The sequence below is a fragment of the Rhamphochromis longiceps genome, linkage group LG11 (assembly GCF_057381845.1).
Source record: "Rhamphochromis longiceps isolate RC_006_pf linkage group LG11, R_longiceps_female_GT1.1, whole genome shotgun sequence".
Taxonomy (NCBI): Eukaryota; Metazoa; Chordata; class Actinopteri; order Cichliformes; family Cichlidae; genus Rhamphochromis; species Rhamphochromis longiceps.
In genome coordinates, this window is record NC_140567.1 from 25,695,045 (window position 1) to 25,713,981 (window position 18,937).

Genomic DNA, 18,937 nt, shown 5'->3' on the forward strand with positions numbered 1-18,937 from the left:
GTTTATTTTATGACAATCATGCCCGTGGATCAGGTATATTTGCTGGAATGTGCAAATTTGCGAGGTGTTTACAAAAGTGGACTGTACCATAAGAGCACAGGGGTGTCGTGATCAATTTCTCGGATATTTTCAGATTATATTTCTACGTAATGATACACAAAGTAAAGATGTTTAATCGTTTGAAGTGTAATCGTAAAATGAGATTTAAATAAAGCCCCACAAATGCACAAAATGATCGGTTTTCCAACACCTAAAATTGGTTTCTTCCGTCATTCTCCGCAGTCTGCAGTGGATATGGCGTCACTGAAAAGTGTACGAGTCGAGAAACTTCATCCATGTAAATAACGCCAATAAGAAAGCTGTGTGAGAAGCTTTACGCAGCAAAACATACTGCATAGCTTTCTTTATATATAAATATATTAATCGTTTTGTTTGTTTTTTTAAACTATGCCCCGGAAAAAGCCATTTAGCAACAAACAAAAGAAGAAACAGCTACAAGTCAAACGGGAGAGAAAGAGAGGTAACAGTATTTTGCCGTTAGCATGCTAGGCTTAGCAGTTTGCTAACGGTCCGTGCTCCATTGCTGAGTTTAACTGCAATGACTCTTTGTGTCTGCATGTTGTCGGGGGTTCTTAAGTTGATTATCAAATCACTCATTTAGCCCGTAAATCGAGGCCAGTGCTCGTTTCCGCTAGCAGTCATAAGAAGCAGTGTGGTATAACTTTGCCTTCGGAGTGGGCAAGTACGTGAAAATTAGCGCACAGACTTGCGTTAAATTTGTTAAATAATGCAAAGTCGTGTGTTTTTTGTTTAACCATAGAAACTACTAGAGACAGAGCCACTTTAACAGAGGTCTTGGACCGTGGTGCTATCAATAGGTCAATTTATTACCACTAATAGCATACTGGGTTTAAGATTTTCCATGTGCTGTCTATGTTTCAAGTAATAATAAGTCGGCGTGACAAGTAACGTGATTTAGTATCCATCAAGGACGCCATAAAATGTGACATAACTTGTCAAAACTAGGCATGTTCCAACTAGGCGCTTCCTGAAAAATCCTGCCTTTCCTTTAGGTGTTGCTGAGTCCACTTAAAGCGTGATTAACAAGAAAAGTATTAGTTTTCATAGCAATGTTTATACTCAAGTGCTTACTGTAACCAATAAACCCTTTAAGACATGCACTGAAAGTCTTTTCTACCAAGGTCAGGTCATCCACACAGGGTAGTCAATGAATTCTGCAGTGCAGGACAACATTATGGATTTATTGTACCCTCCATTAAATAATCAAGAGGTCAGGATAGTTGAATGTGAATTTCATAAACATTATCATGTTCCAATTAATTTATGCCTGGAAGCATTTAACATTTCCACCAAAATGAACCAATAAACCTGTTAATAAGCACAGTATTTAAGCAGCAGATAAGTTAAAAGAAAATTTCTTGGTATTGGTTTGTGATCTTCCAGGTGACACAGGCTCTGGGCCAAGCAGTCGCAATGCCAGTGTGGAGCGAGGAGGAGAGCGGCAGTCAGATACCTCAGACAGCGAGACCACTGATATTAGAAGAATAAATCAGCAGCCCTTCAACAGAGAAGGACGATATGACCCTAACAGGTGAGTTGTAAGAGTACAGCACTGTAAATGATTTCAGATTCTTGTTCTGTAAAACTGAGCGAAATCCAACAGCCTGTGCTTGAAGTCGCACATAAAAAAGATGCTTAAGTAGGAAGCAGCTGCATTTTGATAACTAATTGGAGGTTTAGAAGATCATGCAGAAAATAAGATAAATTCACATGTGTTGAATTTTACAAAAATAATGTAATTTGTGTTGGACATGATTTGCAGTCAAAATGTAATTAACGCTTATAATCTCATTCCAGTTATAAAAATAAAAATTCTACAACACTTAGAAGAATACAACAATAAGAAGGGTTTTTAATTTCACGATTTTAACTGCTGGACACAAACTGTCTCATGCTTCAAGTCCATTCTTAATATTCACTGTAGAATTGAAGCTTTAACACCCCCTTTTTATGCTGATTACTCAATCGGGATCGGTTTCCAGGTCAAATGGTCAGTAAACAAAGAGAAAATTCAAATTGTTGAATTTGTTGCCTTTACGTACACTCATCAAAAGTATTTAAAAGCCACTGACACTCAGCAGAAGCTGTTCAGTCATGGAAGCCCATGTCACGAAGCCCCTCATACACATTTATGCCAGAGGAGGTTTTGAACACTGCAATGAATGGGTCAGCAGAACGTCGGTGACTTTTACGCACTCAGCACTAAGCGAGCCCATTCTGTTACTTTACTTTGTCTGCCACTTTGTGGCTTAGTTGCCGTGGTTCCTAAACCCTTTCACTTTGCAATAATACCACCTACAGTTGATTGTGGAATATCTAGGAGGGAAGAAATTTCCCAGACTGACTTGTTGTAATAGTGGCATCCTTTATGGTACTATGCTCGAATTCGTTGAGCCCTTTATAACAACATATTCTCTTAAAAATGTTCGTAAAGATGGACTACATGGTTTGGTGATCAATTTGCCTGTACTGAAAACACCTTAATTCAAAATTAAGAGGTGTGCCCAATACTTTTGTCTATACAGTCTTTTTCTTTGTTTAATTTTTTAAATTATTATAAATATCCAACAGTAAATATACAACAAATTAGAAAGTGAAGATACCACAAGAGAGAAGGGAAAAAGGAAACAAGTAGAGAGTGATCTTCTAATCCTAAATTAGGTTAAAATAAATTAGGTCTGTAGGACGTTACATAGTTGACCTGTTTTTTCCCCCCAGTATAAATCAATGCTCATATAATGTATTTGTAAATAATGTGGTTCAACCTTTCAAATGTAGGAAAAAGAAGAAGGCACATTTTTCACTGGATAGGGGCTTTCATCATTAATTTGTCATAACAGCAGACAGTCATACAAAGGATCAACAGGGGGTTTTCTCACTTTTTAGGTTCCGACTGCACTTTGAGAAAGAGGGTAAAGAGGAAGTGGAGAAGAGGAAGAAGCTGGCCAGGGAAAAGGTGCTGCAGCAAGTCTCGGACAAAGAACTTGAGGTTGACATCAATGACATCTACCCCTCAGAGAAAGGTCTGATTCATTTTGGTGTTAATCCTTTCTTCATCCTAAAATAAACCAAACGTGAGCAGAGTAGGCTAATGGAGTGGGTCACTGCTTGACACACTAACACTTGATTATTCACTGCCAGGCCTTGGTTTCCCACGACGGCCGTCCTGGAATTATGAGATGACACGGGAGAGCCTGCTGAGGAAAGAGGAGAAATCGTACAGAGACTACCTGGATGACTTGCACTCCAGAAACCCACCTGGCTCTCTCAGCCACTTTGAGCACAATCTGGAGGTAACTAAGTAAAGGAGTTTGTTTTTACTGTAGAAGTGCCACTGCACAATAATGAACTGTAAAAAGTTTTGATATTTATGGGGGGTTTTTTCACCAGCATTTGTGGTGAGTTTTGCAGGTCAAATTCTGTTTTAAAAGTTCCAGGAGTGCATTTGCTGCCTAAACTAACTCAGGCTGAAGTGCTGATTTTTAGGAGAACCTTTGTACTATGAAGTTGCTTTTATTGTCGCTGAGCACTTAATCAGATGTTAATCTCAATTATTATGGCTTCCGATGATTATGAAAGCAAAATAATGGGCATAGAAAACAACTTTGTGCACTTTCACCCCTACGTAAAAGCTCAAACTCATGCACTTTTTACTGTAGCTGGAGCCAAGGCAATTAAAAGAGAGCTAGTTAATTTAGTTACCAGGATCTATCTAAAAGAAGTAAATATCTCTGTAGGTGAAACTGTGGAAGGATTATGGCTTTTGGGACTAACAGATGCCCTTGTGAGGCCCCACCTCCCCGTGAATCTGTGTTCAACACCACCATCACATTTTAATTTATTTATTTATTTTCATAATTTAGTTATTAATTAATTTTCATAAGTCTTAAAGCTAAATAAATTATGGTCATTAAGTTAATGACTATTGAGGTTAACTAATTTAATTTAATTAAGGAGTGATCCTTCAAAAGACATGAATTGAATTCATTAAAGAACTGATTTTGAATTAGAAATTATTTGGCCATTAGACTCAGACGAAGCTACAAAACAGTATGAATCAGAATCTGAAAAGGCAGAATGACAGAGGAGATTTAAGCACACAGAACTGAGGCTGGTTTGTAGAAGGTGTGCATGAACATGGTTGGACCTGAGTGATAACAACATAATTAAGTTTGACAGCACCGCTAAGCAGAAGAATAGCTAGTATCCCAGTGACCCAGGATTGCAGGCAGATGAGTGAACACAGATCTGTCTTATTGAACATATGCATAAGCTTAAATATAATATTAAGCCTAAATAATTATGATTCTATCTTCACGGGGCTTTAGTTTATATAAATGTAATGCTTGTGTTCAGTCTAACGACCTTTGTCCAGAATCCAACAAGTCAAAACACCCTCCACTTTTTCAGATGAATCATCACACGCCACACCACTGTGGTTAAACTTCGTCATTTTCACACTGATCCAGGGCTAGTGACTAATTTAATGAAATTCTCTGCTGTGCCACTGTGCATTCATGCGTGTCTTTTCTCAATATCGGTCTTCATTTTGCAGTCATGGAGCCATTTTAGTAATGTGGTAACTGCTTTTTGGGGGGCAGAACACTTCTGCAAAAAGTCTGTGTTCTTGAATCATTCCTGACTCTTTGAGAACAGATGAAACATGAAGTATTGCTGCTTGTTAACACATTTTTAGGTAAGCTGACGATTACCCAGCAGACCTGCTGTGCCATATTTGTCTTAAAGGCATAAATGTTCAAGCTGTTATCCAGCATGTGGCTCCAGGACTTACCACAGACTCATTATATCATTTCTTAGCTCAGGATGATGTAGGGATCACAAAGAGTTATAGAACATAGCTTTGTATTGTCTGATATTTCCCACTGGTAGAAGCACCATTATATCTTCCTTGCATGCTGTGTTATTGTTCAGTTTTGCTCCAAGTATGAAACCGATAACAATATTGTTCAAAACCACAAGCCCTGCAGATCATTTAATTTCATCGTGGGGGTTCTGGAGCCATATCACAGCAGAAGCAGGGCTGGTGTAATAGGTGATCCTCAGTAGTCTGAAATTGTCTGTTTATTTTTGTTTTGTTTTTTAAATGGAAGTCAGGATAATAGAAAAATATAATTTAGATTAAAACGCTGATTGAACATGTTGTTTTTCCCGGATAGGTTGATTACATTAGACTTTAAATGATGTTATCTTAAACCTGCAACTTATTTTTTTTTTTTAATATTAATAGAAACATCAGAAAGCTGTCTGTCATTTCGACAAATATAAACACTGAGGGTGGTCTTTGGACAGTACATGGTAAAGTGGTTAGCGCAATCACCTCAGAGGTTCAAACCTCCCTGAGGCCTTTCTGTGTGGTGTTTGCATGTGAAACCAGCTTCTCAGTTTGTAAAATATACCGTACTGCAGTGTAAAGAATATGACGGTGTAGGAAGCACTATTTGAAATCTAAGTTTTAAGCTCTGGGACTCATTTTTTGGTTTAAATGGTGTTGGTTATTCCAGTTTCCATAGTGGAAGTTGATTAAGTTAATGTTGCCTTTTTAAGCACTGTAGCTGGTTTTACTGCCCTTCACTCTTATTTCAGGGGAAAAGCATAAAGCTGCTTTGTGTGGTTTTGACTGTGCAATGACCACATGTGTCACATGGTGATTATTTTATACTCCTTCCTCTCATAAGTATGCACCCTCCTCTGTCATTATTGTGATAGAGATTAAATGCTGTTAAATACAGGTCACTAACACTGACATGTTAAAATGACAGGTAATAAACCTGAAACTTGTTTGTTTTTTTGTACTCTTCTGGCTCTCTGAAAGCAGTAAAACAAGTTGAAAAGAACTTTAAGAAAATAGTTTTGCATTGAACCAAACCAATGAAAGTTTGGTTCATTTAATTCTCTGCAGCAACTAAATTCACATTATCACCCTTCTGTTTTAAGAGTTCGCCACTGTCGCTTGCTGTTGTAGGGCTTTTGAATTGAATGTGTTCCGAGTTGCTGTGTCACAGCGGTAATTTTTAAAGAGTGTACTCCTTCCTTCACAACTGCTACACATGTGGCAGTTATGAAGCATCATTCAATTGCAGAGTGAATGTTTAGGCCACCTGGGAAATTTAGGTCCAATATTCAGTCCCTGTTCTTGGTTCCCAAATGAAGTCTCTGCAAATTAACGAAACATCTGGCTCTTGAGCTGCTAAATGCTCCACCATGTTCACCAGCTAGTTAATAATTACATTGGTCTGCTGTTTGTCAGCTGTGGAGGTCTGGTGCATTGTGTTATTTAGAGCTTTTTCTCTGAAAACAGCTGCCCACTGCAGCTGAACCTGCTGAACAGTTGTGGGTCAAGCAGCTAATCAGCTTGAAACTCGGTATCCATCTGCGCAGGTCAGAGCAGAGCTTTCTATTTGTTAAATAACTCTCTTTATGTACACCGTTACAAGCAACCACTCTGACTTTGTCTTTGGGTTTTTGTATTTGTGTGTAGTCACTTGGAAAATGTTCGAGTAGTTTCTAACACATCCTCAAGTTGAGTAAAAAAGGAACTAGTGGATTTGTTTTATTTACAGTATTAAACCTCATTCTTTTCCCCCCATTTGCTTTCTTTCTTTTAGACGTGGAGGCAGCTTTGGAGAGTCTTGGAGATGTCGGATGTGATTCTTCTCATTGTTGACATCAGGCATCCGGTAGGTAGAGGTGGTCTCCACTAGATGGAGACACAGTCAAAAGTTATTGTTTATCTGTTTGTTTACCTGATGCATTTTATCCTGAAAGCAGGTTTTGTTAGAGAGAGCCTCGAATGGGAACAGAGGGCGCTGAGTAGATAGCAAGATTTCTATACAGCTATTACTACCTGTAGGTGCACGCTGGCAGACGACAAGAAAAGATATAAATTAGAAAATTATCTCATGCTGCTTTGGCATCAAACGCATATTGTCATTTTACCCACTTTTTAGATGTAAAATTGAGTTTCCTGAGTTGCACCAAAACTGTCTGCTGGTTATTTGAGAAGAAAATAAATGACCGTATTTTATATGTGAATAAATTTGACCCTTCATTCGTCTCTTCAGTTTATCAGAAATTTCACTGGAACATTTTATCAGCATCTCATTAAATTGTATAGATGCTGTGACCTTGCTGATGAAGTGAGCTGAATTCAGTTACTGCTGTGTTCAGTGTGTGTCTGTGTGATCTGCTCCTGAAGATTCAAGTCAATTCAGTTTTATTTATATAACACCAGTTCACAGCAACGTCCTTTCCAAGGTGCTTTATATTTTAAGGAAAATATATTTCCATATTGGAGAGAGAAAATCTCACTAATCAGATGCTCTCCTACCAAGAACTTGGTAGCAGTAGGGAGGAAGAACTCCCTTTTAAAATGAAGAGATCTCCATCAGAACAAGGAGCACTGAGAAGATAAAACACAAATCTACTGGAAATAGAAAACAAAAGTTAATGGCATCAGTAGTGGCCCATAAATGAGGAGAGGAGAGGTGAGGTGCATCACGGGACGCCTGAGCTTATAGCAGCAGATCTGATTGTTCAAGGTCACCTGATCCAAACTTAACTATGAGCTTTGTCAAAGAAGAAATCTTAAAAGTAGAGTTTTGTCTGACTCCCAAACCAAAACTGGAAGCTGGTTCCACAGGAGAGGGGTGAGAAACTCAAGGTATCACAAGTAAGCCTGCACTCTTAAGCTCTTTTTGCATCAGTACCTACTCATTTTCCATTTCAACTGGATACCACCTAATGTGCGTGGGACCGTTATAGCAATGGAGCCGACTGTCCTGTGACGTCATTTGTATGCGACACAAACGCTACAATGAAGGTGGAAGTTAAGGTGGTGTTATACCTGCTGCTCGGTCTGTGGCTTTATGTCAGACTCGGGGACCACAGTGTTGTTTCCATGTAGCTGTTTCCCTCGTTGCTGGGTTTCAAAAACAGCAGTTTTTGAAAGGAGGAAACTCTCATGGGTCATGCATGCAGTCTGTTGATGTCACATTTTCAGATTGCCTCAGATTGCTTGGAACCCCAGTGGAGAAGCTACTAAAATGTACCCTGTACCAGGTACTATCATCTAATGGAAAACCTTGAAAAACATGTCAAGTCGAGTCAACCTGACCTGAGTTGGTATTAATGGAAAAAATGGTATTAGATCATAGTGTTTTATTGGGCCAAGGTAGTATGATGGGGTTTGATCAATCCAGCCTAGAAGTAACAAACACATGAACTAGTTTTTAGCGTTACTCTAAGAATGTTTCTAAACACTTTATAAACATCGGAATTCACATTAAAAATAAAACCTAGTTCCGTGCTTCTGGCATGGTTACATTTCCCTTTTAATGCAAATTTAAAAACGGTACACTTATACTTGTTTCTATTTATAATGATTCAATCTAATGGGTTATTTTTTTTAAAAGGCAGTAGTTGTTATGGAATGCCTTTATCACCTCTTGAGTGGACTACTGCAACTCCCTGTATATGGGATTACCCGGTTCCATTCACTCTCATTTGCAGATGGTTCAGCATGCAGCTACTTTTAACTATCAACAAAGAAAACAGAGCAGATCCACACTGGTCAGCTCAGCGGCACTAGCTACCTATAAAGGTTTTCATTAATTATTTGTTTTCAAAGCCCTCCATGGATTAGCTCTGCGATACACTGCAGGTCTTTAGCTCAGTATTTTGCCTCCAGGTCAGTGAGGTCATTGTTCCAACAGCTTCTCTCAGTGCCCTCTTCTCGCCTAAAAACCAAAGGTTTTTGATGTACATAAGGTGTACCTATTTTCTGTTGGATTTGGTTAAGTGTGAGCTCCATCATTGTTTTGTCAAACTACCTATGAATGTTTCTATTGCTCTTGACTTGACCTGTATACCACCCAGGTGCTGCAGTTCCCTCCAGACTTGTACCACTACATCACTGGAGAGCTACAGAAGCATGTGGTCCTGGTATTGAACAAAGCCGACCTGTGTCCTCCACCACTGGTAATCGCTTGGAAACACTACATGGCCTCCCAGTTCCCCCACCTGGAAATAGTTTGCTTCACCTCACACCGTGGCCAGCCATACAGCACAGGTGAGGAGAGGGAGAGCCGATGGGGGGGAGGGGGTTAGAGAGAGAAGAAATACATGAAAAATAAAGTCAGACAGACAAACCTGTCACTTATTGAACTTATTTCAGCACAGTGTAATCAGAATAACCTGCTGTGTGTCTGTCCAGCCCCTGTAGTGACTGCAATAACTGTTGTACTTTTCTGTTCTGTTCTGACTCACAGTCCTCCAGAAGAAGAGGATGAGGAGAAAGGCTGACTGGAGTCAGGCTGGAGGTCCTTTAGATATCCTAAAGTCTTGCCAGGAGATCACATCAGGGAGAGGTAGGAGAAAAAGTCATTTCACTGTTCTTCTTTTATAATAATAATTAATACATTAAGTTATACACACGATGAATTTAAGCAGCTTTTCATTCAAAATGTTATTGATCATCTTTTTGTTTTTTGTTGCTTTGTTGTTTTGTCAGTTGACCTCTCCAGCTGGGAGCAGAAGATTCAGAGAGATGCCGTTTCTGAGCGGCTGGACGGAGAACGGACAGATGAAGGAGCAGAGTCTGTCTTGGTGGAGCATCAAAGTGATAGTGCTTTGGAGATGAGCAGTCCATCACAGGAGCTCTACAAAGATGGTGTACTTACATTGGGCTGCATAGGTAATCATTTTCTCAGAGAACAACAATCTTTGGCCAGAATCAATGAACATTTTCTTTTTAATTATAGCAAAACAGGTTCTTGTTAAGAAACTTGGAAAGTATATCTTAGTATTTTCTCCAGATATTGCTTTTTTGGTAAGAAATTAGAATAGTTTTTTCAGATAGGAAAAAAAGTACCTCAAATCCATGCTTATCTGGGAACACAGTATTATTTCACTTTTATCTGATTAGGAAAGAACATTGTCTTACCAGTCCACAACAATATAATTCGATTTTCAGATTAAAAACTAGAGGACAAATAGGTTTAGCCTGAAGGCCATAGAAAGGAAGTCATGGTATGTCTGTTATGTGTATCTTGATTATAATCGAGTGTACCATTAGTAGATCGGCCAATCTCAATATGCAGCCTCCTTAGGCTAATAGATTAGCTTGTAAAGTGACCTAGTTTGTCTCCAGACCTCAGTCCTGTAGAAAATCTGTGAGGAAGCTGAAGCTTCATTTTCCAAGCAGCAGCCAAGAAAACTGTACTTTCTGTAAAGAGCAGTGGGCTACTATTCCTCCTGAGATGTGTCTAAACCCAGTGACCAACTACAAGAAACGTCTTACGGCTGTGATCATCAACAAGAGTTCCAGCCAAGTACTAACTAATGTTTTGCTTGGGGATCAAATATGTATTTCACTCAGTGACTTGCAAATCAATTTATAACTTTTATGTTATATTTTATGTTATGTTATTTGGTTGATATTTTTATCTTCGTCAAAATGAAAATACTAGAAAAATTAGACAGAGTTTATTTCTTTTCTTTAAGCAAATATCCATAAAATAGGGTGTCAAATAATGATTTCCCCCACAGTACCTTCTCACATTGTTATTGTTAATGGTCAGTCTTGCTCGTAACTTTAGAATTCTCCATCTAGATCTTTGGACGTGTCTGTGAGCGTCACAAGGTCATAGCTGTAGGTGCTCCCTCATGCAGAAGAAGTTACTTGTGTGAATTCCTCTCAGCAAAGTGAGAAATGTCGGTAGAAATATTGGCCGACTGCAAAACTGTGGCTGAAATGATGGTGGTAATTTCAGTGTCTAGTGTGGCAGAAGAGGGAGGGTTCAGCCTTCAGAATAAAATACAACAAGAAAAGTTGTCAGGGAAAATATTGGCTCTGCAGCAACCTCCCATGATGCATTTCATTGCGCTCAACCGAGCACCCAGCAGGTCATTTGAGTTCATATTTGCCTGTTATAGGCACAGTGTTTTTATTCCTCTGCTTCTTGTAACAGATTCTGTATGTGGGTGTGTGTTTGTGTGTGTGTGTTTGTGTGTGTGTTTGTGTGTATATTGTTAAATCAAAGTGTGCATATTGGAGCTTATCTAAATTATCTCTTCGCAAAGTTAATTGAAAAAAAAAACAACAACAAAAAACACCTGCTCGATCTGCTTCTTGTGGTGTTGATGTGCGAAGTGACCGTACAGTTGGTGTTTCTATCTTTTAATAAAAGACATTGCGTCATGCACTTAAAACATGCACCTCACTCTCATTAAACATTAAGAAGTTTTTACAAACTTCCTTTTTTGAATCTAGTGTTCCTGACTGAATGTAGTTATTGGCATCTGAATATAAATTCACAAACAGTGACTCTTAAAAAGAATTTATAGAGCTTGAATACTGTTACATATGAGTGCCTTTGTAACCTCTCTTTGTTTTCCAGGTTTTCCCAATGTTGGTAAATCTTCAGTTATAAACAGCCTGGTGGGAAGGAAGGTGGTAAGCGTGTCTCGAACCCCAGGTCACACCAAATACTTCCAGACCTACTACCTCACTCCGACAGTCAAGCTCTGTGACTGCCCCGGGCTGGTCTTCCCCTCCCGTGTCAATAAACAGTTACAGGTACAAGTTCACTGTTGTGTACTCCAGAGTAAATGTGACTTTCACTTTACTTGCCCGATTGGATGCGGTAGAAACATAATTGTATTGAGTTGCACGCTCTCCAGGAGTATTTTGTGTGACTGTCGCTTTCATTTTTAAATAGCTCTTAGTTGCTATCTTGCTGTTACCAAAGGTAATTTCTGACCTGTCTTTATTTTGTTCGAGAATTTCTTCCTCTTGTTTTTATCTTTAAATGAATTTTCTATAGATTCTGGCAGGCATCTACCCAGTGTCTCAGCTACAAGAACCTTACAGCTCAGTGGGTTATCTGTGTGAGAGGACCCCCTTCCTTTCCATACTGAAGCTCAAACATCCCAGTCTGCAGGAAAATGAAAGAAACCAGGAGTCTGAGGAGCCCAGCTGGACCGCCTGGGATGTGTGCGAGGGTAAGGTGGTAGTTAGCGTCACAGCATCTGAGTTGTTGTGGTCGTTGATAGTTTGGAAACTTCAATACTCTAAAATATTGAGAGGATAAATGGCAAGCTTCCTTTAATGCAAGTCACAGATCTTTATTGATTCTAAAATAACAAAATCAGTACAATTCAAAGGAGAGCCAATCCCCTGCTGCAGGGCCACTGCCATTATTTGCTCTCTCTTGTCAACACAGCCCTGTAGTAAAAATCCGCCAACAATGCACTGGTCCATTTATCAAGTCGAATTGAACAAAGTCAATTTTTTATGTAGCACATTTAATCACAACAAATGCTGACTAAAGTGCTGCTCAACGTCACGAAAATAAAAATGAGTCAATAAAACAATTAGAAAACAAATACTGACGTGCCCTAGCTGTCTGTGGCACCCCAGGCACATTGTTTAGACTAAACATGTACATCACAAATATAAACTCTGGCCTTTAAACGGGCTTTGTTATTTACTCAGACAGCTAGATGTCCATGTCACTCAGGCAGTATTAGTTGGGCTGTTCTCAGCTGTGGATTCGGTGCTCTAACAACCATGTACAGTAGCAGGGTGGTGTTTTAGTAAAGCACTCAAAATAAACTACAACAGCCTCATTCATGATAATGAAAGAACGAGTCAGGCAGTTTTGTGGTGTTTCTAATATTATCAGTACAACAAGTTGTGCACAGGAATAGGCAGACGTGATATTTTGGATACACAGACATTATTACCAGTAGGAAAATAAATATAGACTGTGCTCTTTTAATTATACCTTCATTTGATAGATTGTCACCAATTTATGCTTCCTTCTTTCAGCTTGGGCGGAGAGAAGAGGCTACAAGACAGCGAAAGCAGCTCGCAACGACGTGTACCGTGCAGCCAATAGCCTCCTTAGATTGGCGATTGATGGCAGATTGTGCCTCTGCCTCAGACCGCCCGGGTACAGCTGCTTGAGAGGTAAGAGAAGGCCCTCTGTGTCTCTTCATTTCAACTCTGAGACTATTCGAAAAGTTAAAATGCCAGGTGGGTGGAATTAATTTATTTTGGGGATTATTTATGGTCTGCAGAGCACTGGGAAAATCACCCAGACTTGCCAGAGATTATGGCTCTTCAAGGAAGAGCAACAGAGGAAGAAGGAACCGCAGAGAGGGACGATGAGGAGGATGGCGAGTCCAGCACCGAGCCAGAGGAAGAGAGAGACAGGGATGCGGACGATGACGAGGACGGAGATGGGGACGATGAAGATGAGGGGTTCGGGCACCCGAGACGAAGCGACGATAAGCCATCTGGCTTTACGGTCAACATGTACAACGTCCTTCGGGAAAATGAGTGCGAGTGATAACAGAAGGAGACGCAAGGAAGAAATAACCTGTTCCTCTGCTCTGACTTTTACCCATCTGCCCCAGTCCACTCTTCGTTCCTTGTTTCCCATAGACCTGCATTCCTCCTCGTTTTTTTTGTTGCACCTCCGCCTCCTCGTGTCATTACCTTCTCTGTACATTAACATGCTCGATTCTAATCCATTCATATAAAGCATATTCCATGCTGTGCCTCTGCTCTGCTTCTTCTTCCTTGAAGCCTTTGTTTTTTAAAATGGAGCTTTTAGGAATGGGTTTGGTTTGACTTGAGCTTCACACATTGCATGTAGTTCTCAGAGACAAAATGAAGTAACTTCCCTCAGCCTGGAATGATCAATCTCTTCATAAATGAGTGACCTCACAGCTGAGATGCCAAAGTTTGGAAAAGTATGATGAAACAAATCAAATGCACTGTTGATATGATGTCATTCACTGAAGCAGCCATTTGGCTCTCAGAGCAGCTGGAGATTAAAAGAACACAACTCTAAATCCTCTTCATTGACCACAGCGTGTCTCAACTTTGAGTAGAGGGTGTGGGAGGGTACGTGGGAAATGTTAGGCTGTATAACTAGAACTAATAAAGTAAACATTTCACGCACAGTTACTGCTATTATGAGTCAGAGATAATTTATCTGATCTGAATTTACATTATTCTGCGTCAGAGAGTGATGTGGGTTTTTTGGGGGTAGTGGTGGGTGTTTACACTCCTGTATTGCTGGATGAGGCTGTTTCAGGAATTAAACCTGTAGTGTTTTAACTACTACAACTGTTTTCCATAGATGTTGATGGGGATTGTCAGTATTTCGTCCAGGATTCGGCTGCGCTTATTTAGCATGTTTATATGCTGATGCCAGCACAGTGAATTTTATCCAACCGAGACTGCTTAACAATAATTGAAGGGATTGTTTAACATTTTTTTGATTTTTACTTTTTTTGCCAAAAGGTACGTTTGAAGATTGAGCCCTTTGTTAAATAAAGCTACAGCTAGCAGCTGATTAGCAAGACTGGGACTAGCGTGACTCTGTCGAATGCTTGTAAAATCAGACCATAATTGGCCAGAAGTTTGTTTAATCTGTTCTAAAAGCTGCAATTTGTAATCTTCTTTTTCTTTCTTGGTTGTTCTTGGGCAGTGGATTCCTGCCACCATGAGGTTTTGTGAGCAGAGAAACTCTCCCTCATCAATAAAATCCTATTAAAACTGCAATTAATTGTTACATTTCAGTATTTTATAAAACTAAAAGAAACAAGATTAAAAGTGTTTTATTTGGCTTAGAGTATATTTAACAAAGTGAGTGTATGATACCTTAGTCCTCAGTTGCAGAAGAATGTGTATTCTGCAAGTGGTTGCAGATGTTTGGTGGCTGTCACTCTTAAAGCCCCGTTGATGCAGGCCTAGAGACTGATCAGTGACCCCCTGATCACCAGTGATCCTAGAGAAAATTTTGTATTCAGCAACCGCTGCTGGCAGTTGCTAGCATCAAAATGGTCGCAAAGAAGTATGTGGTGCTGTACTGAAAGCCTCCTTATGATCACTTTGATTTCCAGCAGGTTGCATGGAAGACACCAACTTGTCTGCAAACACTGGCAAACAAGTCACTCAGCTATAATGGAAAAAAAACAATCCAGTGCGTACCAGACAGAGTTTGCCTCGAAGTTTAAAAGTTGTGTTTAATTTGAAAGCAAATGTTCAGGTTTCCGGTTTGCACTGCACTTTTCACAGTTGTACTACAGATCGAAGATCCATCTGCTAGTAACCAAAGCAACCTCGCACGGATGCTTGTGGTGTATCATCGCCACGACCTGCAATAAATACTAACCAGCTGTTAGGATTATGCATTTTTCTTAGTGCCCTGGGATCCCCGGGGGGGTTGCCGACCAGTCTGTAGTCCTCATGAGGCCTTATTTGATAAATTAATATAAACTCTTTTATTTTAAAATATTTTCCGATGGAAAAAACTGAGATATAATGGCCTTTGAAGATAGTGGAAGTCTGATTTTTTTAAGCTTTTGACGTCTCCTCGCTGGCTGGTCCTTCTCTGTGCACTGCTGACACCTTTATATGAAAACTCAAAACACTGTTATTAAAAAAAACAAGCGATAAAAAATTATCAAAGCTATTCCTTTAAAACACAGAAGGAGATACTGGCCATTACAGCGTCCACCTGTCCTCCATTATATATAACATTATGCTTCACCTCTTCTCCAAAATTTCAAAGTGGACATTTCTCTGTAATGTGCGATGGCCCCGCTCCAATCCTGAGTACTGTATTATCGTGTGCTGTTGTACATCATTCATGTGTTCACCGAGGGAATCCCACGGCACGGTGTTGTGTTACTGTGTAATACATCACACTGCAGCAATGACACGCTGTCATTTCTACTATTGGTACAATGAAAGTAGATGCTAAACACTACCATGCTGTTAGAAACACAGCAGTGTTTTAGTTGTTTTGATGTGGGAGTTTTTTTCCCTGGAAATATTGAAACTGACAGCGTCTGGAGAGTGTAGTGTGAGTGTAAAGGCTCAAGGTGTGTTCAGGCTATTTGCTGCATTCCTCATTTCATTCCTGGTATGCCTAATGATGATGACTGGACTGCTTTCTGCAATAAAAGAAGATAACCTTCAGAAACTCTCTTTCTTTTTTTTCTTTTTTTAGTGCATTGTTTAATGATGTGTTTATGATATTTGCTTGTACCCAGAGCTGTAAAGGACAGTCTTTCTACGAAGTCCCCCGTCCACCACATCCTCCTAATTTCAGATGCACATAATTATGCTTTTCCTTTGAATGGCTTGACACAATCTTCCAGGAGGTTTGCGATCAAAGTGGACAGCTCAGACATGTGATTGAGCATTGTCAGACTAATTGCTGTTGGTATACTTCCTGAATGCATAATAGACATAGATACATGTGACTTATCATGGCGATCTGGGTGCTTTATAGTTGTCTCGTAATTAGTTGGGGGACTTTCTTTTATGAGTACCCGAGGGAGATAATTACGATGATGAGATTCCGTGACGATAACGATCAGCTGCGTGTTGCACAGATCTAATTAAAGTCCTCCTAAACTACTTAATTGGTAAATTTCCAGATGGCCAATATTTAAAGCAGATACCGTGAAATGAAGTTAAAGTTATCGAACCACAAAATCATTACAGCGTTATTAAAGTTGTTGTTGAGGTTGAACCCCTGTGAAATGTCTGAATGTCAGTGGAGATGCTTTAATCAAACCTTAAACATAGTAATTGTCGTTGTAGCCATCTATTTCATACTGTAATATGATAGGTGGTTAGTATTAGTTCACAGTGCATTTGCACATGTCCAACAAGAGGTTTTAAAATAATCGTATGCATAACATATGCTCACTGGCCACTTTATTAGGCACACCTTGCTAGTATCAGGTTGAATCCACCTTTTACTCCAGAACTGCTTCAGTTCTTCAAGGAACAGATTTACTGAGGTGCTGGAACCATTCCTCGGAGATTAGGGTCCAAACTGACACGACAGCATCACACAGTTGGTGCAGATACTACAGCTACTCGTTTATGATGCCAATATCCCGTTTCAGCAGCCGTGCTGTGTTGGATTGAGATCTGGTGACTGTGGGGATGATAAACTCAACCAGTCTGAGATGATTTGAACTTTGTGATAGTATGTTATCCTGCTGGAAGCAATGATCAGAATATGAGTTCACTGTGCTTATGAAGGCATGCACATGGTCTGCAACAATACTCAGGTGTGCTGTGATGTCTAAGTGAGTTGGTGCTGAAGTGTGTGTGGGGGCAGTGTGGGACAATGGTGAGAGGTGGTTTTGACATTTTCATATTAAACTTAATTGTGCATGTTACTAGATGATCATTTGGCATGTCCGGGCCAGATATATCATATTTCAAGTGTCTGCTAACTACATGTAAGGATAAAAGAAGCTTAAGTTTGATCTTTGGTCCCTTGTGACAGTCCTCACATACTCCCTTATTCTTTTCTTTCACAGTTATTTCAGCTGCTCTTCTGTCTGATTACAGTTTGGATGTGTCCACATCCATATCTAATTATGACACACAAATACTTCGCACCATATTTTCCCCTGTGCAAACTTGAAAAAATAAAAACTGTATTTCTGAGAATATATTGTCTGCTGCGTTTTCTATCATATTCACCAAGCAAAGCTTGTGACTTTTTGGTGACTTGTAACTTCCCCCCATGAGTGTGGCATTAGGCTTCTTTGAACTACAAAAAATAAAGAAATCAAAACTTTCCAGCATGGATATTGAGGAAAAAACAGACTTTAGAAGTGCACATCCTGCAGAAGCAGTCACAGTGTGGGACTTTCTCTCAAGATGTGGGAATAAAGAATAAAGATGCTGTGTAGTCCCAACATAAAGAGAGTCATCTGGTCACCCTACCCACAGGATTACACCAGCAGCAGGCTGTACTATTGATACAAGGTTTGAATGGCCCATGCTTTCATGTTGTTTATGCCAGATTCTGCAGATCCTACTATCCAAATGTTACAGCAGACAATGGAAACTCATTGGAAAAGGCAACATTCTTCCATTCTTCTGTTGTCCAGTGTTGTTGACAACAGAAGATGGGAAATTTTGTGTGAATTTTTGCTTCGGTGGGACCCTGTGTGGTCTTCTGCTGCTGCAGGCCATCCGTTTCAAGATTTCGTGTGTTGTGTGTTCAGCTCAACTGTCATAAACTACCGTGATGCATTCAAAGTCCCTTAAATCACATTTCTTCCCGATTGTGTTGGCAAGTCTGAACTTGAGCAGTTCGTCTTGACCATGTCTACGTGCCTGAATGCATGGAGTTACTGCCATGTGATTGGTTGATTTGGTATTTGCATTAATGATGTAATCCAAATATCGATTAATTACAAATGACGAATGAAGTGGCTGTTGAGTGTATATCGTTTATATCTTCTGCAGGAAAATGCAAAATGTGTGTATTGGCATTATTTTCCATATTATCCATACACATTTTAGATTTTTGAGAACTCTCTGGCCCAGAGTGGAATTTTAAATAAAGTTCTGCAAATGTGAAGAGCCCAAGTTGGTAATAACTTGTTCTCCAGGGTCAGTGAGGATGAGATGTGTTTTGGTTTGTGCATGATTGGATAGACTCCAGTGTTGCATTAACCTGCGTAGGAGGTGGGAAAATAGATAGTTGCACTGCTTGCTGTTATCGTCAAAGTATAACCATTTGCTTTACTGGAATAAATCACACATTTCATTATAAAAACAAAAAAAGAAGTATGAGTATTTTTATGAGTATGGTCTGGTCCCTCGAGAGCGAGGAACAGGATCAGCAGTGTGGTGAAAAGATGCTGCCGAGGAACGTGTTGTCTGCTTTCATCATAATGCTGTTTGTTTATCAAAGTACATCCATTTTTCAATTTCACTCCACTGTGTGTCTTACATGACAACGTTTAATAAAGCGGGATATGTTTGCGTGGAAAAAAC

At 39.7% G+C, this 18,937-nt stretch overlaps 1 protein-coding gene across 1 annotated transcript; it reads left to right on the top strand.

Moving 5' to 3' along the window:
- The first annotated feature begins 288 nt into the window (after window positions 1-288).
- gnl1 (G protein nucleolar 1) lies at window positions 289-17,550 on the top strand. The gene is made up of 12 exons (XM_085423311.1): window positions 289-520; window positions 1,465-1,612; window positions 2,968-3,104; window positions 3,223-3,374; window positions 6,708-6,779; window positions 8,977-9,169; window positions 9,369-9,467; window positions 9,611-9,793; window positions 11,499-11,677; window positions 11,925-12,102; window positions 12,932-13,072; window positions 13,183-17,550. Exons 1-12 carry the CDS (start codon window positions 448-450, stop codon window positions 13,452-13,454), a joined length of 1,827 nt encoding a protein of 608 aa, XP_085279437.1. The 5' UTR covers window positions 289-447; the 3' UTR covers window positions 13,455-17,550.
- The last annotated feature ends 1,387 nt before the right edge of the window (window positions 17,551-18,937 follow it).

Coding starts and splice junctions, on each gene's coding strand:
- gnl1 (XM_085423311.1), top strand. CDS start 448: ATGCCCCGGAAAAAGCCATTTAGCAACAAACAAAAGAAGAAACAGCTA. Junction 11,678..11,924: donor GTGTCAATAAACAGTTACAG/GTACAAGTTCAC, acceptor AATTTTCTATAG/ATTCTGGCAGGCATCTACCC. Junction 12,103..12,931: donor CGCCTGGGATGTGTGCGAGG/GTAAGGTGGTAG, acceptor TCCTTCTTTCAG/CTTGGGCGGAGAGAAGAGGC.